This window comes from Halichoeres trimaculatus, unplaced genomic scaffold (genome assembly GCF_033239565.1).
Source record: "Halichoeres trimaculatus isolate MK-OKI-2021-1 unplaced genomic scaffold, fHalTri1.1 fHalTri1_scaffold_13, whole genome shotgun sequence".
Lineage (NCBI taxonomy): Eukaryota > Metazoa > Chordata > Actinopteri > Labriformes > Labridae > Halichoeres > Halichoeres trimaculatus.
The window spans coordinates 31,740,360-31,767,295 of NW_027437191.1; the positions used below are offsets into that span (position 1 = coordinate 31,740,360).

General features: G+C 41.1%; 1 protein-coding gene across 3 annotated transcripts in view; it reads left to right on the forward strand.

Moving 5' to 3' along the window:
• The window catches only part of stxbp5a (syntaxin binding protein 5a (tomosyn)), a 186,415-nt gene that overhangs the window by 3,187 nt on the left and 156,292 nt on the right, over positions 1–26,936 (forward strand). For all 3 annotated transcript variants that reach the window (XM_074684689.1, XM_074684690.1, XM_074684691.1), the window contains exon 2: positions 1–4. This exon is cut by the window's left edge and continues 94 nt beyond it. In XM_074684689.1, the coding sequence (XP_074540790.1) occupies positions 1–4 (4 nt within the window). The remainder of the gene's footprint in view (positions 5–26,936) is intronic.

A 26,936-nucleotide genomic window follows, 5' to 3' on the forward strand; every position in this document is an offset into this window, starting at 1 on the left:
GATTGTATCCTTTCAGCTGCAGTCGAGCTGGGTTTCCTTTTTTTTTTTCAGGGCTGCCATGGCCTGTCACAGATTCTGTGCGTCTCTGGGAGGCAGCAGCAGGTAAGTGAACCGATGTCTGGGCTGACAGGATCAGATCCACTGGTGGCATTTCAGGGTATTTTTAGAGCAGGCTGAAGAGTTTCCAGTTGAAATCATTTGTTGTCAGTCACCCTCTGCTGTTAATGTGCCTCTGAGAGTCTGTATCATGGAAAGAGAAAGGTGGTGTCACTTAGTACAGTTGGGGATATGACACTTGACGATCATTTCAGTGCATTTCATTTAATCTTTAAGTTTTACATTCACATTTCTTCTTGGGGTCTAAATTCGTGTTCGGGAACTCGAAGCAACTTTAGTCACTCCAAATTCAAAATCCAAGAGGGCCTCTCTCTGCATAAACAGTGCAAAACTACTATCTGCGGATCAACTGTCATGGTGCTTTTGCCAAAAAACTAGGGATGCACGATATTGGATTTTTGCAGATATCCGATATGCCGATATATCGGAACCCCTTTTGACCGATACCGATACCGATACCGATACCGATACCGATAATCACAAGTTTGTTTGTTTTTGTCACTGCAAAGAAAGCTAAGTCTATCCTGTACTGGAATTTATATGTTACTCTTATTGTGACGGTCTTATCTGTTTAAGAAACACATAAAACAAGACAAAAAAACATTTGATTTTACCATAAATAAGAAATGTATTATTTTTTCAAACTCAAGACATTCAGTATTGAAATACAGAAAAATAATTTCTTTAGATCAAGTGAACTTTAAACGTGCAATGCATTTTTAAACATAACCAAGTTGCATTTGATTATTTTAGAGCTACTGTAACAACCTGGTGACAGACACAGAGCTCTGCAGTGCAAATAAATGAAGTGCTACATTTTATTTAAGGAGCTTATTTTTCAGATGGAAAATAATAATAATCCTAACTGAATAGCACCTTATCGGCTGTGCATATCGGCAGAAATTTTCATATCTGCCGATACCGATAAACGTGTTTTTAAGCTTTTATCTGCCGGTACCGATATTGTGCCGATAATATCGTGCATCCCTACAAAAAACATCACGTAGAGTGTTGTCGCGCCTTGAAACTGATCAACAAAGGGTGCTGGTTTGGGCTACGGCTTTACACTGCGAGAAATTGTACTCTTGTGAAGTGTTTTTGTCTTATTTTAGGTACAAATTGTCTTATTATACTCAATATATGGCACATTCATATGGTCAGTCCAGAAAAATATCTTGTTTCAAGTTGCTCAAAGACATAATGAAAAAAAAAATCTGCCAATGAGACAATGGGGCCCCTAGGTAAAGCTGTGGCACTATGTTTATTTTAGTCCAGAGTGGGACTATGTTAATTTATGTTGAAGGATGATACCATGAGCCATTGTGATTGTAGAAATCTGAGCTTATAGATGTGTTGGAAGTGGAGCTTGATCATTTTTGTGTGATTTGAAGCTAATAGGAGCTGAAACGACTTGGGGTACATGGTGAGATATCAGAGTTTGACACGGCGCCATGGACACGCCCTGTAACTACGGGACGTGACCTGGTCATTGATGCTTTCTGAAGGCCTGAAAGACATTTCAGAGCATATTTGGAAAAAAAAAGTTTTTAATGACAGAGAATAGTGCATGACTTCTAGCTGACAGTAGAGGGTGCTGTACTTTCAGCTACTAAAAAGCATATAAACATCAACTTTGGTGGTGGTTTGTGGCCACACCTATTGAGTTTGAAAAAATCCTTACATCACTTTTAATCATCAATGTGTCTAGTGTGCACAAGGCAAGTTTGGAGTTGATCTGATAAAAACCTAGAAGTAGATTGTCCAGATACGTACCGTGTAAATTGCCAAAATCTGACATTTAACTCAAATTTCCAAACTTCCTGTTTAGAATTCACAATGGTTGCGAGAGACTTTTTTGAAGGTCTTGTCATGATAGTTATGCACAAAAAATTTCAGGCCTATAGCTTAAAGTTGGAGGGGCTGTATCATTTTGATCTTGATCTTTTTGTGAAATTTGAAGCTAATAGGAGCTGAAACAACTTTGGGTTCATTGCGAGATATCAGAGTTTGACACAGCGCCATGGACACAACCTTTAACTACAGGACATGACTGGATCAGTGATGCTTTCTGAAGGCTTGAAAGAAACTTCAAAGCATATTCTAAAAGACAATTTCAAAAGAAGGAGTTTTTACTGACAGAGAAAAACGCGTAACTTCTAGTTGACAGTAGGGGTTGCTGTACTTTAAGCTACCAAAAAGCATATAAAACATCAACTTTGGTGGTGGTTTGTGGCCACGCCTATTGAGTTAGAAAAAATCCTTACATTACTTTTAATCATCAATATGTCTAGTGTACACAAGGCAAGTTTAGAGTTGACCTGATAAAAAACCTAGAAGTAGATTGTCCAGATACGTACCCTATAAATCGCCAAAATCTGACATTTAACTCAAATTTCCAAACTTCCTGTTTAGAATTCATGATGGTCATTAGAGACTTTTTAGTAGGTCTTGTTATGATAGTTATGTGCAAAAAATTTCAGGCCTATAGCTCAAAGTAGCCAGAGGGGCTGCAGTTTAAATTCACTAGGGGGCGCTGTGGAGCAGGTGTTGAGAGGAAAACACTGGATTCCTACATTTTCCGTCATGACTGAATTTTGTGGCTAGGTGAGTTTATCTCAAGCTAAAGGCATGCAAAGAATAATCGCAAGGGTTTCAGTACCGTTCTAGTACCATTCAAGACTAATCTTAGCAGTGGTAGCAGAAATAGTGCATGAGTCCCATTTATTTCAAAATGAAACATAAAGAGAATCTTATACCAGCTCACGCCAAATCATGCATCAAGCATTAAGAGCCTGTCCACAGTTTCTTTGGCGGCTTGTGTGATTGTGAAGTAAGCACACACCAGGAACAAGTTAACATCAGCCTCCCTCGAAAGCAACATTTCCTGACAATGCTCTACTCTCCAAATTCAGCTATGTGTTGTACTTACTGCTGCAGTTAAGCTGGAGAAGTAATAGGTTTAGGTAGCTCACGTCACCTCCCCTCTTTGCAATAAGAGGACGTTTTACACAAACAGGGACAACAGCTTGCGATGAAATGGCACCTCGGGGAGTCGTATAGCTTCAGAGAACACCCACGAGCTCGCCTGTGTCAGGCTGCTTTTTACAGGTTCTCCATGTGTTCTCTTGCCTGTCCGACAACCTTTGCCAGCTCATTACGGTGTGATGAAGAGCTGTCCGCCTGGCTGTCCCTCGCTCCCACCTGCTGGCAGTCATGGCAGTGACTCAGCCTAGTTCACCTGCGAAGGTACATTGAGGATAAAAACAGAGACACTCGACGGAGCACAGTGTCCACAGATTCCTGTTTACCAGACATATAAAAAGAGAGCTTTGTTTGCAGGCTTGGTTTGTTTTCCACTTGTAAAAGCAAACTGAAGAAGATGGAGATGTGCATCTTTCTCCTGAAGATTCACAGACTCAACAGAAACCATTAACTTCTTCATCCAGAGCAGAGCAGCTTCTGTCAGTCGACAAATGTATTGGAAGATAGCAGATGAAATCCCTCCTCTGGTAGAAGTACTATATCAAACTGATGCAGGAACGGCTGGATAAGCCTAATGGGGCTCATGTCTTGCTGGCTGCTACATCACTCCTGTGAGATCCAGACTGAGTAAATTCAGCTGTACTGCAAAGGAAGCCATGTAGTCAATCAGCTGAGAGATCAGACCCCTTCCTGGTTGACAATGATCCCCTCAGATGGTTTAGTTCTGGCTGAAACTGGCCACTTTGATATTGAATGAACAGAGCGATCCGCGCCGTGTTTGAATGATGTGGATCAGATAGAGTCTTATCAGAGTCAAGGGAAGGTGAATTGGGAGTCATCCATCTATTCTGCGGTGCTGGTTCTTCTTGTGTGTCGTGTGCTGTTTAGTCAGCCACGTCTCTTTATCTGATTGTAATGAAACCAGAGTAGACCAGGGTGTGAGGGGGATTCATAATTCACAGTTTCTGCATTGTAGCACTGCAGCCTGGAATTTGGTTTTAACAGACTGTTGTTGTGGGGATACCACTTTCAGTGTACTGATGTCAGAGTACCAGGGCCCCAGTATCAGTATTAGTTTGAAATTCTGATTCCAATTACCAAAACACATCCCAGTATACCAACACCACTATCACTCAACAGGAACCTGTTTCTGTATACAAACATGATCAGTTTACCAGGTCTGACGACTTCATACTGATGCTAATTAAGACACACAAATACCAGTATGTTTATCATCATAAGCCAGAATACAGCCACTATAGTATATGCCAGTTGCAGCAGGGCTTCCCAAACGTTTCATATGCCCAAAATAGTGTTTCTTGACACCAGCAACCAAAGATATCTCATTGAGATGATTGGTTGAAAATTAGACCCCCCTGTGTGCACATTTTGCTGTGTTTCCTGAATGAATCTGTTGTTCTCACAGGCACCCTGGGGGTCTTGAAAAACAGATAAACTACTTTCTGTTCCTGTTGTTGTATACAAAATATACACCCTGTATTTGTTCATGCTTTACAATCATGGACGTAGTATGTAGATGTAAATATTTTTGGGTTTTGGATAGGGCTGCACGATTATCGCAATCGCAATGTCAGCACATGCAATTCAGATTTTTCTCCATGATAACCAAGTAAGTCTGTAGACTCATCATGACACAACTATTTTTATTAAATCGCAAGAACAATCGCAATCGCAATATTGTCCACCTAATCGCAAATCGCACCATTTCCCCAAATCGTGCAGCACTAGTTTTGGATGGTATTTCAGGACCCACCTATCAGTATTTTGCAAACCCCAGGGGTCCAGACCCCTACTTTGGGAAACATGAAGATCCAGTACACTGATATTTGTTTCGATACACCAAGATCAGTGTTCATACACTGTTTCCAATATACTAACAACAGTGCTAGTATATTGATTCTTAATTCAGTATAGCATTATCAGTATCAATACACTTGTATTTACATAATTAATCCAATACTGATGCCAGTATATCAATTCCAGCTTCCAGAATTGTTTTCATCATACCAATTCCTGTTTCAGTAAAATGATACCAGAATTCAAATACCAATACTGGTACCGCATACCACTACCAATACCTGTACTCCAATACTAGAGGTATGAAATATATTGATACGGCAACACATTGCAATATCTTGACTTGTGATAAAAATAGCGGTATTTCAACTCTTATTATTATTTTTGTTAAATAAAAATTCATTTTTTATAGGTGAGTTGGAAGCACAATGCATCTTCCACACCTCCATTGCTGTAGATGGCGCCAAAGAGCTACTCTGCTATATGTTATCCATAAACTGTATAATAAATATAGTCTCAAAGTATAGAGGGATTATTTGTTTATCACCAATGCTGGATGCACTGCAACTTGGGAGTATGATGGTTTTTGAATTGATGTGGAAGATTTAACCACCAAAAATTGCATTTTTAAACTAAAGTCATCAATTACACGGATGGTAAACGGCTCCCAGGTTTGTGAAATAGCAGAGAGTGGACATAGAGATCAGCAAGTGGACAGATATTAGGTGGACATACTGCATTATCAGCGGACACTTACCAGACTGTGACAGACCAGGAAGTAAACATGTGTCAATAAATCAGAAACCCTCCCAGATCAAAAAAAGCACACAGACTGCTCAGTCTGAGACCCGGTTCATAATAAAAGAACCAGAAACTATGTCACTGGTGTTTCAGTGTAAAGTGTGACCCTGTTAACTGGTGACTCTTGGCCGTTAATCACTGATACTGTCGCTGAGAGTCACCTGTTAGCATGGTCGCTATTAACTCCAAAACACCGGTTGCTCTGTGACGGTCAAAACTTGATAGACGTTGCCTCTGTTGTATAGTATCATCTCTAAAAACTGACCACAGAACAACTGTACATTTTGATGCTGATAACAGGTTGAATTTAGTGTTTAAAAAGTGCTAACTCATCTGGATGAATGAAACTAATTTGCATTAGTTTAATGTCACAGTAATTTGAGTTACAAAGTTGATGCACTTTATATTTTAAAGTGTTTGAATGAAACACAGCATCTGACTTTTATTACTTCAAACACAATAAATTGAAAAAAAGGTTGTTTTCAATCAAATAGTTAACTTTGTAGAATATCGCAATATATCACAATATCGTGATATCGTAACGTGACTCAAGTATCGTATCTGATACCAGTTTCACTGTATGGTGATATACAGCTATAACGGTATCAATTTGACAGTAACAGTGTCATGACCCAGCTCTCAAGGCCTGACAAAGTACGAAAACAGTTAAACAGCTTTAAAGGGTTCTTCTCCCAGACAAATGCAAAAACCATGAAACAAAAGAACAGAAATGGTGGTATGCCAAAGATAGACGCTTACGCCGTCTGTGGGATTAAAAGCAGGAACTTATACAGCCATATCACTTTATACAACCATGCTAAATTGTTAGCCCCCATCAAAAACCAACAGTCTTTAAGAAGCAGGAACAAATGTTTACAGTGCAGAGTTAGCAGATGGATATAATGTTGGTCAAAGGAAGTAAAATGTCAGCAATCAATTGTTTTGTCAATTAATATTGTATTTTTTATGTCAGTAGATGCCAGAGGGGCTTGGTACTTGGGGTTTCCAAATTCTGGACAATTTGCAGCGACTCACGGCATTCACTGTCGATTCACGTTTGTATGAGAGTGAGCTGATTTGCCCGGCTGGTGCGCCAGGACATTTGGCTGCACCTCCCTCCCGTGGAGGATTACAGAAAGTGGCAGATCAAGGGCCTCAGCCTGGCAGCGTGGCAGAGGCCTGCGAATCACAGCAGGAGCAGGAGGTGTCGGCGGATGTTGTGGATATTGCGCGTACAAGCCGTGCGTGCATGTGCGAATCCTCAAAGGACACGGCTGAATCCCTCCAGCCAGAAAGCCAATCACTTCTGTGATCCCCCCAAAAATGTCTGGCGTTTGATGCTCTCCTCTGACTCTGCGGCTGCCTCCACCGTCCAGCTGGGAAGACGACAATGCCGCTTTGGTGTCGTCTGGAGGAGGTTGGCAGGTTGATAGAAAGAGGAGAGTGGCAGAGAGAAGGAGAAAGCGGATGGATGGGAAAGAAGGAGAGACGCAGGCTACCCCCTGCTCCAACATCTAATGGCCAAGAATAGAATCTGTATTGATCTGTGTGTGGTAATGCACTGAGACAGTTATGCCCAAGTGCACACACACTTTGCTGTCAATTGTTTTCTGCACGATATCTCAGCAGCAGCAGCAGCAGCAGGAGGAGCAGAGATGTTGTGAGCATCTTTTGGAGAACAGTTTTTGCTGCGCCAGCACTCTCGGCGTATTAGCTATAGGTTGGATTAGCCGTGTAATTTCCAAAATAAGCAGAAATGCTGTGTTCTGAGATGCTGAATTAAAAGAGCCTGTGTTGTGACAAAGTGTGCGCGATAAGGGCGAGGGATGAACAAAGCAGGAGGAGCTTTTCTTGTTTTCTGTTCAGAAGGAAACGCTGCGTCTGGATTTATCTGACCTGGCTTGAATCCAACCCACGACGCTTTTACTGTCAGGATTGACACACAGCGATGGTAACATAAAGCCTGGAGGAGACAGAAAGGTGGTGATAATTCAACGTTATGGGCTTCATCCGTTCAGTATCATGTGGTGTTATGAGATCATGATACTTCATCAGGGGTAAACATGATGTTGATTGAAGTCGGTCTCTCAACGAGGAGTCAATTAACTGAGGCCTTCATCCTAATTGGAGGAGGATGTTTCACATATTACATTAGACTTCTCCATGTGGGGGTTGGGAATGAATTCTTTGCAGTAGAGCTGGACTGATAGGTTTTATACCGACACAGATAATCAGTAATCAAGGAAGCCGATAACCGGTATTTGGGGCCGATATTCATTTTGCAGTGCAAGTGAAAATATTGGCATCAAAATTTTAGGATAATATGAACTCCAACACTTAACTTTGTTTAAAACCTTTAAGCATATATTTATTAAACAGGTGGTACAGAGTACAGACTGCAGACAGAGAGGGGCAGCTGAAATCGAGCCAGAATAACACTTTCCTCTCATATGTTTAGGCCTTTTGTCCACACAAAACCACAGTTTTACGTCACTGAAAGCAATGTTCCCTGAAAACAACGGCTAAAGTAAAGATTTTGGAAAACTGTGGTTTCCTGGTTGTGTGTAGTCGCTGGGAAACAGAGTTTTTGGTTCTCATACATTAGAGCTGAATGAGCTCTAGGGATGGGTACCTTTCACATTTGAAACAATACAGTACCAACGCTCTGTACCTTTGTGTTTATGTGGTAAAAAACAAAAAAACAGAATGAGAATAATTTATTGATCCCGAGGGGAAATTTCATTTCAGTTGCATCCCTTCCAAGACATATAAGAAAACAAACTCAGACATGGGAAAACAAACCAGATTTGGGATGAACATAGGAGCTGCCAGCTACCCAGCGCCCCTTTGCAATAGGTATGAAATAACAACATTGGGAGAAAGGGAAAAAAAATGCCAATTCTAGACTAGTCCCCAGCAGGGGGCGTAGTTTAAGACCAAGAAAAAAACACCTCAGTGTGTAAGCACATGATAACAACAAACAAAAACTCGAAGACTTGCACAGAAAATATCAATTTGTTTAATAATAAACTGTAGGTTTTTCCATTTAATATTAATTCTTTGATATATAACCTTGCCATGCTGTGTTCATGTCCAGCATGGAAAATCGCCTACTCTTCCACTCCCTCACAGTCACAAGGATGCATTTAGGTACCTACACATGGTACTGTTTGGTTTTACATGAATCAATACCTGGTACTTTTGACAGAATTTGGTTGGTGCCTATAGAAGTACCTAATTCGGTACCCATCCCTAATCAGGGGATGGGTAAAAGCCCTGCCTATTATGGGTTTGGCACGCTTCAAGCTGCACTCACTGGCGAAACTATTTTTAAAAACGAAAGAGGGGGGAATATTCATTTTTCAAAATACCCGTCTACTTGTGGACCAGGCATTGTCTTGGAATGCACGATATGAGATTCAATATTGGTATTAGAGGTAGACCGATATATCGGCTGGCCGATATATCGGGCCGATATTTGGACATTTGTCTCTATCGGCCATCGGCCGTATTTTCTTTTAAAAAGCCGATTTTTGATCCGTTGTATAAAATGACGCAATTTTTGATCAGGCACAAAAAAGATGAGCACCTCAAACTTGTGGAACCACTTGGATACATTACATACTTTTGTTCAAATTATATTAATAAGTTTAAATTTCTTTTTTGACATTTTAAGAAGAGTGTGAATGTTTACTACTGCTTGTTACATTGTGTGTTTACTCAGACAAAATATTTCATTGTTTTGAAAGCTGAATAAATGTTCAGAGGACTGGACACGACTTGTTGTAATAGATTTCTTTTAGTTGCTCAGAAATTGCTGCGTTTCACAAAAATGTGATAAATATATGTTTATTTAACAATCGGCCTGAATATCAAATTGGAAAAATCGGCTATGCATATCGGCATCGGCTGCCCAAATTTGGAAAGCATCGGCATCGGCCCCCAAAAAACCTTTATCGGTCGACCTCTAATTGGTATTGGCAGATATTTACTCATTAGCTGCCGGGATTTTCAGAGCATTCAGATCTTTCAAGACCCAAATAATCTAGCTTTCTCTGACTATGTAAACACCAAAACTACCAAAGAAGAGTGAACTCTCTTCTTTTATGTCTCTCTTCCTGTTTTTGATCACGTATATCTCGTGCGCTCCATCCTTTGATCCTCTCTATCCTCGTTTTTTCTCATGATTGCGCCGTTCTTTCTCTCTGAACTACCTGGACACAATTTTTACCAATATTGATATCAGTAAATATCGGTTATCGGCCATAACATCAATATTAATATCGGATATCAGTATCGGCCAAAATTTTCATACCGGTGCATCCCTAGCATTTTCTTATCAGCCGCTGGGATAAACAAAAAGGCGGATGCAGATATGCTTCAAAATATTGGTCGATGATCGGTTTATCCTTACCTTGCTCAAAGCAAAAAACTGAAATCTTATCAAGTGTTTTTGTCTTATTATAAGTAAAAACTATCTCATTTAACTCACCATGAGCCACATTCAACTGATCGGTCCAGAAAAATGTCTTATTTCAAGTTGTTTATACACAAAATGAGGTCTGAATTGCTGTAACAAGTGAAAATATGCATAAAACTAGAATAATGTCTTAATATAAGTAACTTTTCTCTTATTCCTTTGGCAGATAACACTAATCACGCTAATCATTTTGTGAACTTTGTTGAATCAAGTGCATATTCCTCAGCTGGCCTGCAGCTGTGTGTGTGTGTGTGTGTGTGTGTGAGAATGTGGTGGCCACCCTCTGCAGGCAGACGGCTCTCCACCCGTGGTGGCCAGGAGAGATGGCGGCACCATAACTCAGAGACTCCCTGTGAGCCGGCAATAGATCAAATTGTCACTCCATGCTCTGCCAGATTATCTCATCGGCAGGCGGAGGACATCATAGGACTCACTCATACAAATGGGGGGCGCAAGTACACACACACACACACACACACACACACAATACACACACGCGCACAAATAGAGTTATTATATCAGGGTAGGGGGTCGGGCTAACACACATTTGCTCGCACACATGATAGATGATGACTTCTTCAAACGTTAGCGGATGTGCACACGCAAATATTGTATGTGTGCTGACACACACAAAGGTTTGCACACGCAAGGAGGGAGCAGGGCACATCTTTGCACAGACACACACACAGACATGCTTTGCTGCAGCTTTTGTTCGTAGCCCACAGAGTGACTCTGACGTATCGTCATCATCCGTCTCTCCTGTGATTCACTCAGTCACTGTTTAACTGTAATAATCTGCAGGAAGCTTCCAGAGTTATTTGGGCCTTGACTCACCTTTAAAATGTGAATGTTGGAATTTGATTCATGAAATACCTAAAATTTTGCTCCTTTTCCATGTGAAGCTCCTCTTAAGGTCACACACAGTTTGTTTATTCACTTATTCTTTTGTGTGTTTCCTTGCATCCTTATTTCCTTCCTTTCCTTCTTGCTCTCTGCTCACAAGCGTTGGCAGTTGCGCGCTCTCGCTCTTCTAGATGGCTCTCCACAGTGCAGACCAAGCCTGGGGTGGTGTGTGTGTGTGTGTGTGTGTGTTTGTGTCTGTGCTCAGTTATGCAATGTGCCGGAGCTTGGCACAGCAGAGATGAGGCTGCTTGAGACAGCAACAGTCTCATCAAAGGAGTTCAGCTGCCGCCGCCGCCTCTGTGTTTGATACAGTATGTCGTGTGAATGATCGACTGGAATATGCGCGTCAGTGATCAAGGCTTTAGTCCGTCCTCATTAAGCACGCGACGGAAGATGAAGAAATACATGCTGTTAGTTAGGGCCTTGCTGAGCTGGGTGACAGAAGATGTACTGTTTACTTTTATTTTATGGCATTTTACCCAGACAGCTTCAAACTATTCATAAAAACCATGTCTCACCAGAAGCAGCAGCCCTTTCCCTTAAAATTGTCTCTAGAATTAAAAGTGTTGTTGGTTTCTCCTCCGTATGGACCATTGGACCTTCACCGCTTCTTGATTTTGATTGTTTGGTGTTGGAGAAGTGACACTGACAAGCTCAGTGCTTTACCCTAGAGTCAAACTAATGTCACATGACAGCCTCATGGGCATAACAACAAGAAAGAGCTGGATGCTTGACCTTAAATGTGCTGAAGTAAAATGGCTTTTTGTACAGAAAGTGGGCACTTCCAGCGCAAAAAAAAACAACAAAAACTTAAAGAAACAGTAAAAAAGGTATAAATCAAGGTCCCTGATTTAACTAAGCTTGCACTGTATACGGATGTTATCTTTGCTTTGTGTCCTCGGTTGGGAACTCCCTTGGGGGTCAAAAACAGCGAGATACCTTCCAAAGATAAAACAATCAGATTATTTGAAATTTCCTTTTTTCTCCACAATTTTGAAAATAATCACAAATACATATATATATAAAAAAAATTAGAAGTTAAATTATATAATACTTATAGATGTGTACTTTTATAGGTACCAACTGAATTTGGTCTGTAGTACCAATTCGTGTAAAATTAAACAGTACCATGTTTCAGTACCTAAACGTTATCTTGTGACTGTGAGGGAGTAGAAAAGTAGCCAATTTTCCATGTTGGACATGAACACAGCATTACAACCAGACCACTTAGGTCTTCTGGATCAGGTCTGCTTTCAGTCCCCAGAGTCAAAACTAAACATGGAGAGGCAGCATTCAGCTTCTATGCTCCAAATATCTGGAACAAGCTGCCAGAAAATATTAGGTCTGCTGAAACTCTGAGCTCATTTAAATCTAGGTTGAAGACCCACTTTTTTACAGCTGCCTTTTATTAGAGCATTTTAACAAATCATTTTAATATCTTGTCTTTAATTTTGCACTGCAAATTTTATCTTAAAATCTGTTTTTCAAATCTGTTTTTAAATCTGTTTTAAAATCTGTTTTAAAATCTATTTTAATCTTGTATGTTTGTTTTTTGTCGTTTGATTTATTGTATCTTTTTAATTAATCTCATTTCTAATTGAATTTTAATTGTTTTCTATAACTTGTTTTGTCTGTAAAGCACTTTGAATTGCATTGCTGAAATGTGCTATAGAAATAAACTTGCCTTGCCTTGCCTTGCCTTGCCTTGCAAGTTTATATATTACAAATAAATCTGTTAAATTGAAAAACTGAGAATTTATTATTAAACAAATCAATACTTAGTAATAGGGATGGGTAACTTACGCATTTGAAATGATATGGTACCAATACCCGGTACCTGGCAATTGGTTCTGGTACTCAACGGTACCAATTTTTGATATTTTTTTGTGTTAATTTGGTAAAAAATAACAATATGTTCGATAATATATATATATTTTTTTCGTTTTATTTTTTGATTGACTTATTTATTCTTTAATATATAACCTTGAACACACAAAAGTACCGAAAATTGGTACTGTACTGATCGCCAGGTTCCGGGTACCTTTTAAATGTGAAAGGTACCCATCCCTAATTATACTAACTGAAAACTCAGCACGACAGTTCCAAGAAAGAATACTCAAACTCTAGCTCCTCTAACCCTTAAAGATGTCTTTGAATTAACATCATGACTGTTGGAGTTTGAATGTTTTTGTGTTAGCCTGTAGCTAAGTCCTGACCTAGCTTTACTCAAAACAAGTTAACCACCAAAAAACTAGCTTAACTAATGCTAGCAGCCGTAGCTGTTTTTGACAAAGGACAAAAAGCTTCCTTCTGTGTTTCTTCCTGCTTTCATTTGAGCATGACAGCAGATAGCTATCCTTACCCCTGATTCACACATAAAGCGTGAGCATCATATTTTTTTGGGTACGTGCCAATTCATGCTGGATGTGTCTCTGTAATTAGCATGTTAAACTGGCCTGACCCTCCAGAAGCTTCTGCAGCTTCAGTCCATGCCGTCTCCTTTCTGTTGGTGTCTTTGTAGAAAGGATGTGTTTTCTTGTGTTGGATTATGAAGTTTTTTTACTTCTGAGATGAACTTTTCCTTGTCCAAAACATCAGATCCCCTCTGGAGCTGATCTGCTGCTGATTTCTGGTCATGTGACAGTGACGTTGTTTTGATGAACAAGGACGAAATGTACAATCAGGAGCCAACATGGAGCTTTAATTTGAAATGACCAGATACTCTGATCATTTTTGTGTCTGATTTCCTGTTTGGTATGATGTGCTCTGCAGAAATATAAGCGCTTTATGTGCGAATTATGGGTTACGCTAACTTATGCTAACATTGCTTAGCGCTTTAATTAACATGTGTTTATGCATCAGAAGCTTCTCAAATCCTGGCGTTGTCATCAGAACATGTTAGATGTTTGCACCTGTAGGGATATCCAGGAAATTCAGGATGGTATCACTTCTTTGCTACTGGTTAGCAGTTTAGCTAGCTGTAGCATATGATTAAAGGAACAGGTATCACATGAAACGAAGAGGAATTAGCCGACCTCATTTCACTTTTTACACAAGCTTGAATGAAGTCATCTTATTGTTTCCGATGAAGGAGTTTAATTGTGTGTTTGTGCGTTTAAAGAGCGGCTGGTAGGAGTGTGAGAGTCAGCTTGTGTTGTCCAGATGGTATTTAAAAGAAAAAACAGTAGTCTGTGATGAGGTCACTGGAGAGCTGAAGAGATGTGTCTTTCATGTCAGTTCAGCTCACGTCAACTTTACACCAGAGCTGACCCAAAGGATGTGTGTGTGTGTGTGTGAGTGTGTGTGGCTGGGGATGTTTTTGGTATATCTGTAGTGAAGTCCTCCTAATCAAAGACTCTTTGTGTACCGAGTTTCGTCTTTCATGCTCTGCAAAAGCACTCAGGGTTCTCTTTTCTCTCAGTTCTTAGAAATGGAAAACAAATTTTGCTGCATCAGTATCAGCGCTGCTGCTGCTCTGCTCCATCCAATATCCAATGACAGCGTGTCCTGCTTAAGTCCTTTAGCCTTGACAAGCCCCAAATGGGATCTGGGTTTCAGATGATTAAAGTTGTGCTGCCATGTTGCTTCTCTTAAATAATTTAGTTTACATTTAGCTCCGGCTCTTTCTTCTCTTGTTCCCTGCTCTTTTTGTGCATCCTCCTCTTGTCCGAGCACTGATAATCCTGCATACATCTGTAATGAAACATTGCTTTAAATTTGGATTACAACCCCCCACCTCTAAAGCAATGATTTTCCTCCTTTGGTGACTCATCACGATTCAGGACACCGTGTGACACCTCTGTTCACCTGAAAGCAATGTTATTGGAAGACAAGAAATCTTGATGACCTGGAGAAAGGTTAACAGCGATGGCTGCTGTTGGGATGAATACTAAAGATGTTTTGTCTGGAGCTGTTTGTGCTTTTTGTTCCCCTTCATTAAGGTCTGCAGTAAATTAGCATCATAATTATTCCATAGCTATTCTGTTTATGTAGCTCTGACACAAGGGTACTGTTTAAAACATTACTGTCTGCTCACAAAGTAATTAAAAGAAACCAGAGACTTCTACATGCAGAGGTTTTTGTCCGCCTGATAGCGGGCAACGATGCTGCAGAGGTCGCCAACCCGTGCAGTAATTATTCTCCACAGACAGGAAGCGATGTTCATCATAAATACACTGTGTCACTGGGGCCAGAGAGAGTGTATCGGTTCAGTTTGAGGGCATACAGTAGCCGTTTCGCTAACTGATGTTTGGTTCCTCTTCCTGTGGACGAGTGAAGCCGCAGTGTTTTGATCAGGCAAATTATGAAGCGTTTGCATCTCTGAGATTGCTTTTCACAATGTTTTGAAGCCCTAATTGGAGAGCGCTGATTGGAAGTAAACAAGAAGTAACTAAGATTACTTTCAGTCTCGCTTCCGTTGAAGGGGACGATGGGTGCCACAGCTGTGATTTGTTGTGCTCTTTGTGGTTTGATTCAGAAGTTGTTTACAGATTCAGGATGTTAAGAGTAGGTTACGGCTGTCAACTTGGCAATGAATGATTTTTTCTTGAGTTTGTTGACAGTTTTCTTTTAGGGCATCTTGTGTTGATTTTCTACCTGGATATGAAAAATACCTATCAGTTAACACATGTACAGTAGAGATTGACCTCTTAATCTATCAGTCCTATTAACTGGGGCAGTTAGTGGCATTTTGGAGTACCTGGTACTGGCTGGTACCTGGGCTAATGAGGTCATTCATCTGCCTGTAGACATTGCAGGCATTTTGTCAGTGTTGCTACTTTTGAGAAATGTTAAATGTAGAGTCGACAGGATTTTCCTTAATAAAATAGGAATAATCCTGCTCAATCGTCACTTCTAGGCCTCTATACATGTGTATCAGTATCAGCGCCTGCCTCAAACCTTCTTCTCAGCCTGTATGTTGTTGTTTTGGTTGTTTTGGAATGTTTCTGAGCTGAAAGTAAGCATGGTTACATCAGCCAATCACAGCGCACCCAGTGCACAAGTGACTAAGTGAGTGGCAGAAGCTATCCTGAGCGGCTACGATGCAAAAACACAAGTCAACAAGGTTAAAGCTTGGCTCAACTTTCACTTGCTTCCAGGCACCTATAGAGCTACATGGGACAAAGAGACGTGGGTTAGCTTTCTGCCCACCAGGTATGTGTCAAATACCCACGATTAGCTTGTGCTAACATGCCAAGTCAGGTGCACGGCTCTTGAGTCTCTCCCACATAGAAACTCAATACTGCAGTTGGTTGCTGAGCTCGTGAGTAGGGGTGGGTACTGAATTAGGTACTTTTATTGGTACCGACCGAATTCTGTCAAAAGTACCGGGTATCGATTCATGTAAAACCAAAAGGTACCATGTTTAGGTACCTAAATGCATCCTTGTGACTGTGAGGGAGTGGAAGAGTAGGTTATTTTCCATGCTGGACATGAACACAGCATTGCAAGGTTATATATTAAAGAATTCATTTGTCAAATTGAATTTTTTTTATATTTCATTATTAAACAAATTGATATTTTTTTACCACATAAACACAAAAAAGTACCAAAACTTGGTACCGTTGAGTACCAGTACCGATTGCCAGGTACCAGGCATCAGTACCGTATCGTTTCAAATGTGAAAGGTACCCATTCCTACCAGTGACGCCCAGTTTGAATGTTGTGTTTACCAAGATATAACAAAAAATCCTGCAGACTGCACCTTTAACCCCCTAAATAACTGATAATAGATTTATCCCATCCTGACCAACGCCATATCAAAACCTTACTTACTGGCTGATGTTTGATATAAATTTTGTTATGGTGTATAGACCAATACACTTTAATCAGTCATTTTATGAACCTACAGCATGACCCATTGTATTTTTTAAATATGCAAATCAAACCTGTCTAAAAAGTGTATATTGGATTGAAATGTGCATTGAATAATAGTTGTTTTTAATCATAATATAGTTGTATTATATCAAATGCAACAAAAAAGAAAACAAAAATGTGATATTGGCTATGTTTATCAGCTGACCTACTCCCTTATCATCAGCATTGATATCGACATCTGCTCCATTATTTAAATTACATAAAATGTTCAGACTGATTAAACCACAGCCAATGGAAAGGAAAGGACCATTAATGGAGAATATTGGTGATGATTTTATAACAGTTTGTGCTATGAGTCCCTGCCAACTATGTTGTTAATATTGCTGTTTGAAATAGCCTCGCTGTAGCCCTCGGCCTTGCAGACAACCAGGGACACACAGCGCTGTCAGCCCTCTTGTGATTTATGACAGGATTTCCTTCACACTACTGCTTTTTCAGCATCACTGGGGCTGCTTGTGTGGCCTATGTACCTTCTGTATTGACGTGCACTCATATTAGTCGTGGTCAATATGCTTCTGTACTGTTACTGCGCTCTTATATAACCAAAGGGTCTGACCATTGTCCAGCCCCCAGACCACAGCTATCACCCCGCGTCAGGTTTCAAAGTAGATGAGCCTTAGCACTTAATTGGGTTTGTTTGTAGTGACTAAGCACTGCATAGATCCTGGAGTTATTGTAGGTGTACATTAACATGTGGTAACAATATGCCGGCTATTGATTTGAAATTGTGGTTCATTTGTTAGTCTGAGGCTTGCGTTATAATGACACTTTGGTGAACTCCCAGAAGGATAAATGCTCCCAAAGACATCCCAACGGCAATTCCTCTACAGCTGTCAAAACCAAAACAAATGCTCCAGGTTGCCCTCTTTCGATAAATAAGGCAGTGTCGAGCCGATGGCCAAGTGCAAGCAGTCGTTTGTGACTGGCCCTGAGCAGATTATGGCGTGTACTGATAACTCCTGCTTGTCCAGTGGTATAAATATCACTTCATCATACATGCTCTAAATCAGGCGTCTCAGTGAGATGTCACTGTCATGGATCAAATTGTACATGACAGTAACAGAGAGCTAGCCTCATGGGATCGATGGAAATGTATTTTTTTTTATGGTTTGATGAATATGTGATGACTTTCAGTTACCTTCAGGAACATGGAGTGCCTGCTGGGGAGGTTTGAAGAAGAAACACCTGGTTGGTGATCATGTGCTAGCTCATGTTTGTGGAAGTTTTCCTGTTCTGTTCTTAAAGCAGTGAACAAAGGGAAAAAATTAAAATTTATGATACTGACAGTCATTTTCCGCTGCTTTATCTTTGAAACATGTTAATCATTGAGTCATTTGCCTCACTGGATAATTTCTGGTTCTATTTGACCTTTGTGTCTGAATTCCACATGCTTTTCTTATAGCTGTCTTCTTATCATTTCCCCTGTTCTTTGAGCCCAAATTTGCTCAAAATTAGCACATACCTCAGATTAGGCCAAAAATGTGTCAAAATTGACCCCCAATATACCAAATTTTGCTCTCTAGCGCCACCCAGGCACACTAAAACAGCTGTCAATGGCAGTAGGAATGCCATAGAAAGATCAAACTAATGTCAAAATGTTCGTCTCATTGAGTTGCACAAATTATAAACCAACACCTCTGACCTATCTCAAACAGGAAGCTGGCAATTTGCCTTTCAAAATAAAATTGGCCACATTTTTGGGCATTGAACAAAAGTTATCTCCTCCTAGGCCATAAATGGTATCAGCTTGAAATTTGCTCAGATGACAGAGTGGACCCTGTTTTACAAAAGCTGTGTAGGAATTTGTTGTTTCTCAAATGATTTTTGAATGACACGCTCTCAAAGTTGGTGAACCCAAAAGAAGCTGTTTCAGCTCCCCCTATTAGAATGAATGGGAGAGGAGGATCCAGCTACACAGAAGCTGTGGCAGTTAGGTCTCTACACAAAAAGTAAAAGTGTTACAGCTTTAAAAAGTACGCAGATGGATTCCTGACGAAATTTTCAACAAAAATATCTTATTTTAGAGAGATTTAGTCAAAATTGTGGCAGCTATGCGGAGAGGTTTCAAAGCTTCTATCAATTTTGTTCCTGAGAGGGCAGCAGTTGAGGATGATGTCACACAGTGATTGAGAGTTCCGTGCAGCTGGTCATGTGACTCACTGACGGCGGGAAAATGGAATGTGTAACACACTCACATTATAAACAAATGAAACCTTGACAGTGGAGGCGAAACCGGCAGGAAGTGACCAGCGACAGTGCAGGGACTCGTTTTTGTTCACAGTGCGACTTCTTCTGTGAACACTGAACATGATCTTGAACATCACTCTGAACCACAAACTCACTTGGTGACATGTTTGAACATAGCTTGAGTGTCCATGGCTGATACTGTGTGTTTTTTCCTGACGTTGTTGTCGTTGTGGGAGTGTGGCAGGGTTGAGTCTAACTCTCTCTGTCAGCTTGGCACGCTCCCTGTGGTGCTTGTAGGAGGACCGGCTTACAGAAATCTGTGAAGCACAAAGATTTTGTCATCTCGCTTTCTCCTCCTGCCCTTCATGTGACCTGCAGGCCCCCAATGGGCTGCACTGTTGAATTAAGCATGAAGTTTTCCTCTTTTGTTCTTCCTCTTTATCTATTGTTGTACTGTGCTGCTTGTGTTCCTTTTTTGTTATAAATCTCTTATCTATAATTCACATTCCCAGAAAAATAATTGTTGTAGTTGTTTTGGCATTGTAGCATTTTTCTAATGGGATTTACTGATTTTTTTTGTGCTCCTCGTCCCCCTGCTGATTCTCTGAAGCTCATTATTTTCGCCGAGCTTCTGTAGGTAATCTTCCTCTCCGTCCCAAGGGGCTGTGCTCCCTCATCATTTGTATGTTTCCTACGTTTCCTTATCATTTGTTTTCTCTTTTCCCCTGTGCCAACACAAACATATAGAGGCTAATGTTGCGGGTGGCTGTGTGTGGTTTGATGTGACTAAATGCTCCTCATTACCTGCCATGATCACTGTGGTAAATTAAGACTGATGAATTAGACATAATCTCTTTTACAGAAACCATAGGTGGTATTAAAATGATCATGATATGCAGTGATTTATATCTGTTATTAAAGCACATGTTAATGCAGCCACATGTGCCAGAATCTAATCAGATCATCTCTGCGTTACATGTTTGGATGCTTGAAGTGATTATCAGGCTTTGCCACATGATGACGAGCATGGCCGTGAAAGTGCTAGTTAAGAAGTGACTGAAAATAAATCCTCTTTACTAATGTTTGTCCTGTTATTAATGGATAAAGCTTTTGTCACCTCATAAAATACGGGAATGTGCAGACTCTCTGACCTTTATCTGTTTGCATCTTTTGCACAACTATTCCGGGAATTCAGTCTGAGCAACTCTAACTTTTTCTTATTTTTTGTATACTCCATTTTGTAGTGCTAAAATCTGAGTGAGCACTGTCATACACAATATAGTTCATTCAATGTATCCCACAAGGCATTTTTAAAAGTAGGAAAGGATAGGAAATACCTGATTTATCCCTGAGGAGAAATTCAGGATAGAAAGTAGAAAGAAAGTGCAAACAGTTCTATAATAAAAAAGATGATGACAGCTTGTCCATCACTCTCCAGGACTGAGCTTCTGAGCTACTGAGCACGGCTAGCTTGTCCATCTTATTGGAGATAGATCTTACGTTCCCAATAACGATGGATGGAAGGACAGGTTGATGTCGTCACGTCTTAGCTCACACCTGAGAACCAGCACGTCATCCTCACCTCCTTCTCCTCACCTTGTGGGAAAACATCCGGCCTAGCACCATTTAGCATTGACATGCTACAGGCTGCTAGCAGCTGATTTCACATGTAAATGATGTAGCCATGGTCACATGTAGGATCTTCAGACAAACACAGGAGAAAAAATAATAAAAATATCCCCGAAGACAAAACCAACTTGGTGTCCATGACCAGCAAATGAGCCACTCCAAATGCAAAAATGACGAAAAAGAGATGAAAAATCACAAGAACAAGCAACAAGCAGCCATAAAGTGGATTTTCCTTCCCGTCACATCCCACTCCTTTTTGCTCCCATTTTTTCCCCTTCTTTAAATTTAAAGGCAATATATTGAATTTGATATGATTTTCTCCCTGTTCTTTTTTAGATTACTGTTGGCTTCTGGGAAGTGTAGTTCTTTTCACTTGCGTTAGAGTGTAGACATATTGGAAATAAACTACAAGATAACGGCGCTTGTCACATATTATATTTCGCCCTCCTGATTGGTTCCCGCTTCAGTCTGCTCCCGCTAGCTTTTGATCCTGTACCATCCCGTGGGACTCCTGAAAAAATGTCAGCCTCTAGTTCAAACAGAAAAATGGCTGATAACATAACTGATTCCTGATAACATGAAACAACAGCTCATTATGTCAAAGAATAACACTTAGCTTTCTGTTCAACTTTCAGATAAGCGTGTCTCACAACTCCAAGCAGATGCTAGCGGCTGAACTGTCGATCGTGAGTGATGCATTCACTGCACCTTGTGATGCATTCACTGGACCTAAAAAGCACAAGTTGTGGCGCAAATATATAGATGGTATAAATTCATTTTTTTACCAAAAAAGTGTAACAACTGATATTATTATATTTGGAGGTTAATGTGTAAAAAATGTGCGTAGTATAATATGAGTTATCACTGAAATCCATGCCTTTTTGTTGTTCTTGCAGATGTTTTTGCAGATGTTTGCAACTTTAAACTTTTGACTGAAATGATTGATGATGTTACCCACTGATGATTTAATTACCAAAAACGTTGGTGCCTAATTTCTGGGCAAGTAGCTCATAAAATACTGTTTGTTTTAGCTCTAACGATGCTACCAGCAACACAACATGTTAGCCTACCAGAGCACCAATTACTACTGCAGCCATGGTCCCTCCTGAGTCTGTTTCCACTCTTGTGTGACATAAAATTGTTCAATTACTGAAGGTTGTGTCACTCAGGTAGAGTGTGTGAGTTCAGGGTAAGTTTGCCTCCACTGCAACAACCATTTTCTCAGCCTCTGAGACTGTTCTGGTTTGAAGATGTGCAGGCGACAAACCATGAGCATCTAATGGCCGTGGGCTCTGTAAATGGTTGGTTATGACCTTACTAAGATCTAGACACTTTGTCTCTGTCTGAGAGCTGCTCTACACACACACACACACACACATTGAGGAGGAAAGACAGAGAGGTTCCCAAGGTACCAGCCTATGAGGAATTGCCTGTCATGTTTGTGTGTACTGAGATTTGTGTGTGTGCATGTGTGTGTGTGTGCTTGTGCACCAAGGCTCTTGCAGACAGAGACAGAGCTGCATGTGGTTGCAGCAGCAGGCGTACAGTAGGTGCACGTCCTCGCCTGTCATGGTTTGGTATTTATGTGTAGTTTGCCTCACTAAGGCCTTCGAATCAACAAAAGCTGCACCCAGGTGAGCATCTGCTACAGCAGCCTCACACACCTTTCTATCGCCTAATTCCTTCACAACGCCCGTCCCAGATGTAAAATTACACAATTTGAGTCTGAATGTTCCATTTCATGCTTTTTTACCTTCATTGCTAAAGGCTAATTTCCACATACTCAACAAACCGACTCCAGCTGGAGAATATTAGAGCCTCTGACAGCTGTAGCTAACAAGCTTAGCCTGCCAGTGTGGCCATGTGGATAATGTTGCCTATGGGCAAATCATGGAAAACATACTATAACTAGGTAACACACCCGCTACTGTTTTGACTCAGCTTTTTAGCCCTGAGCAGAGACAGGAACTCATACATCCTTGTTGCTCACTGAACATCATCTCGTGTTTACATTTGTACACAGTCGAGTTTATATGATATTTACCCAACGACAACATTTAGTGGAGTCATCTGTTCCTCTCAGAGCTGTCGACTCCCTACTAAATTATTTGTCAAAGGTGGAAAGACTTTTGGAAACCGTCTTCTAATCATGGACAAGAGAGAACTTAGGGTGAACTGAAAGTTGGAGAGGATCTGTGCAGTGTTAGCTTAGCTAGATGCACAGAACGCTAGCTAAAGTAGGTCAGATATATTATTTGTTAGTTTATTCCAGAAGAGGTTTACTCACAAATGTCAAAACTCACCTGAGCAACAATTTTAAGGCCAATTAAAAAATTGCAAGAATTTGCACTGTTGGGTCTTAAAAAGGTTTTAAGAAGAGTTTCAAAATAAAAAAAAAAGGAAAAAAAAGGTAGTAAGACAAAAAAGATCAATGTTGTATTTGGTCTCACTATAATTTCTTCTTTTTGCATTTTGAAGCTTTGAACCTTTTTAAGATCCAAGGGTTCAAAATGTAAATTCTCAAAATTTTTCAACTGGTCTTAAAATTTTAATCAGGTATGTAAATGCAAATGAGTCAAATCAGGCAGTTTTTTCTGTGCACACCTTAAGCTAGCCACTTAGACTTGTTACAGCAACTAGCTTGAGAAGTTTTGTAGCATTTAGCCACTGTATAGCCAGGTTTTTGTGAAAGGAATGTTGAAGAAAAAGCAGATTTAAAAGAAGAAGAGATAGGAAGCAGGCAGTTACCAGCGAGAAATCTCCAACAATCAAGTCAACACCCCTGCCTCAAGTTAAGCTTAGCATTGATATGGCAGCTAACTTAAGAATTTATGTAGCATCGGGCAACCATATGGACAAATTTATTTCTTTCAAGAGAAAGTTGAAGGGAAAAAAGGGTTACAGGGACTGCTAGGAGTTTCTAAGTGATCTTGACCCAGTATTACAGGTTACAGGTTATTTTGAAATGCTACTTCTTAGCTTCCTGATCAGGTCGACCAGGACTGGATTTAAGACACGTCAAAGTCTCTGAGACACCGACCAAGTTTAGTAGTGAGAAGAGAGATCTGTGTTTTTCTCTGCTGAAAATGATTTCTGTGATTAATTTTGTAGCTAATCAGGAGGGTGATAGCACAGGAGCTAAACGCACAAGGGCTAAACTATTTATGCTAATGTTCATTCCAACCCACATATGAAGAGTGGGGTTATGTTAGCGCTGCTTGGTAGATGACTGGGAGGTCATAACCAGGATTCACTAGTGTTACACATTACAGACACGTCTCACAGCACTGCCGATAGCACTACATATGGACGGCTACTAAACTACTGTGCGAACTGACAGTTAGCTCATTGTCACATTAGCCTATGTTTATGTCGTAGCACCAGGCTGCTAGTAGCAGTACATGTAGCCGACTACTGCAACATTTGCTTGTTGTCACATTTCAAACTGTAGCGCTACGTAACTGTGCTAATAAATACCTTACCTTGGCGTACTGTATCCGGTAAAAAGTTGTCTTGAACAACAAAAATTTGTTTCCTTTCAATCTCAAGAACCCTTTCCAAGCATCTTTAAAGAGAAAGAAGCAGATTATGTCTCAGAATCTGCTAGCTTAGCGCTCTGCTGAGTCATTCCCTAAGCTAGCTCTGCTGTATTAGCTTGTTTGTCTGTCTTGCAGGTTTTTAAAAATGTGAAACTCTTATTAAAACTCACCTGGCAGCTTTTCTGGAGGAAACAGAGTTTGGTTTCCTGTTGTTTTTTAATATGATATTTTTCAAGGGGAAATCTTTGATGTTGTGAAAAAACAAGAGGGCACACACTTGCCAACAGCAGTTGTTGAGTACAAAGTGTTTGTGTGCTGAGATTAAGTGATCTCTTGTTCTGTAAATACAGCTGAGAGCAGCTTCAGCACCACCTCGTTCTGGGACCTGCTCGCCTCAGCCGGGCCTTCGCTGTTTCTCCGACATCGCAAACAAAAGTTAGTCATTTTCTGCAGCTCTGAGGAGAAACACAGCTCTGGATCTGTGTTTGCAGGCTTCAGCCTCTCTGCCGATGACATTTTGTGATGAACTTTACTTGGCAGTGCATGTGCCTGTCAATACAAGCGACAAAAATCTTGACGTCCGCCTTCCTCGGCCCTGCTGGTATCTGCATTGGTATTTATCCTCCTGTTGCTGCTCTGTATGCGGCTCCTTCAGTGTGCTGTCATGCTGAGCGCCTGCAGGGGAGACGCACACGTGTCGCATGACGTGATGACTCAGGCTTTAATGCACTGCCACATGGCTATGCACAGCCCTTCCCCCTCTTATGTCCGTGTGTGTGTCTGTGTTTGTGTGTGTGGGAGATATAGGCCATGATTTGATGCATATGAGTCTGGTTTACGTCCGGCATGTGTAGCCTTGTGTGGAACGTGACCGGCTGAGGGTTGTTTGCGTTTGCGTTGTGTTTTGTCCATCTGATTGAAGCAGAATGTGGATTGTGTCAGGATGTGAAATGTAGGAATGAAAGGGGGGAGGGGCAAAGCGGTTTGAGACGGACATTTCAGTACTTGAGGGGACGTGTGTGTGGGAGGAGGATAAAAAGAGAGTTACACGTTTGTTTGTCCAGACAAAGCTCTGAGGTACGATTGCGTCTGTTTGCTTTAGCATCACCCAGAGTGGGAGCTGGTAGACTCAGCAGGAGGGATGCTTGATGATTTCTTTTTAAGATGAGCATCAACGCGCAGCTTGCCTGTAAAGATACACACACCTGAAAGAGCTGCAGGTTTGTCCTTGGTTTGTCATTCAGCGCAGAACGACTAGGCCCCGGATCCCTGCAGCGGGAGCAGAGACAGCAGGGAAAGCAACAGGAAGAGCGGAGGGATGAAATCACCGCAGACAGACGAAGTTGCGGCTAAGTTTAGAAAAGTGAGGAGGAGGAGTTGAAATTAGAAGGAGATAAAGTGCATTGTGGGAGAGACTGCCTATGGAGTGGAGCCAGAGTGGTCGCAGCCATTCAGCTCTGTGATTCAGAGCTCTGGTGCTGTGTGGGAAGGTTTTTTCGCAGAAATTGGAAGAGCAACAATTGGCTCCCGAAGCACCTGTAATCAGACAGAATCCATCATTCGTCTGTTGACTGAGCGGGATGAAATGTCAGACCCCGAGGAGGTGGGAGACGCCCCCTTATTTCTCACCCAGCACACGGAGCATTGCAGCTTCCCCCCCTCTGTTCCCACCAAACCAAACCGTCTCAGAGCATCCTCTCTTTATGCTTTTCCTCCTTTATTCAGAACGAGAAGAGCCGGTGACGGAGAGGACAACCTTGCACCTCGCTCGTGCACCCTCCTCCTTTCATTTCAGAGACGGAGCTGCTAATTTGTTTGGTGAGCCGGCAGCCCTTCCTCACCTTCTCCCTGACACCAGCGGGAGTGAGTGATGAACAGGCGGAGCAGGCAGAGGTCTCAGCCAGTCGTGCCACCAGGCCCCCATTAAGCCTCCATCGGGGTCTATCGGCGTGATTTCTCTTCCTGTCGGGTGCTTGGCAACGCTTTTGCTTTTGCATTAGACGCGGGTGTCGATGATTGCTGATAACATGATGAAGGAGGACAACGGTGAGCGCGTTAACCCTTGCTGCCACTGCAGCAGCAGCTCTGACAGTGCTGGCATCTCACCGTTAACCCCTTCACTCCCTGAAGAATCAAACCAGAGTCCCTCCAGTCAAATGTGTCTTTTAAAACCATCCCTCCCTCCAGCTCTCTCTCTGTAGGCTGTATCTCAGTGTACGCATCAGCAGCTGGCTGTGGTGCTCATTTTTAGAAACTGTTGCTGCATTGCCATGCATTTTTAATGATGAAGGCCATTGTAGCAGGCTGTGTTCAGCATGTATGTGCATCTCCTGTACGCCTGTTTATGTGAGAGTTTGGTTGTGTTTGTGTGTCACTCGTACATTCTTCATGTTTGAGATATGAATGAATGACTTGATTTGGTTCATGTAGATGACAACTTAAACACTGAGTAATACAAATAAATGATAATCTGAAAAAATGAAGTTTACACAGGGGAAGAGAAGCAGGAAAAAGTATCAACATATCTCGTCCTAACTCTTAGAATTGTGTCATACTAAATTATAACACTCTCCTTTATTAACTAGCAATTTCTCAACATGTAA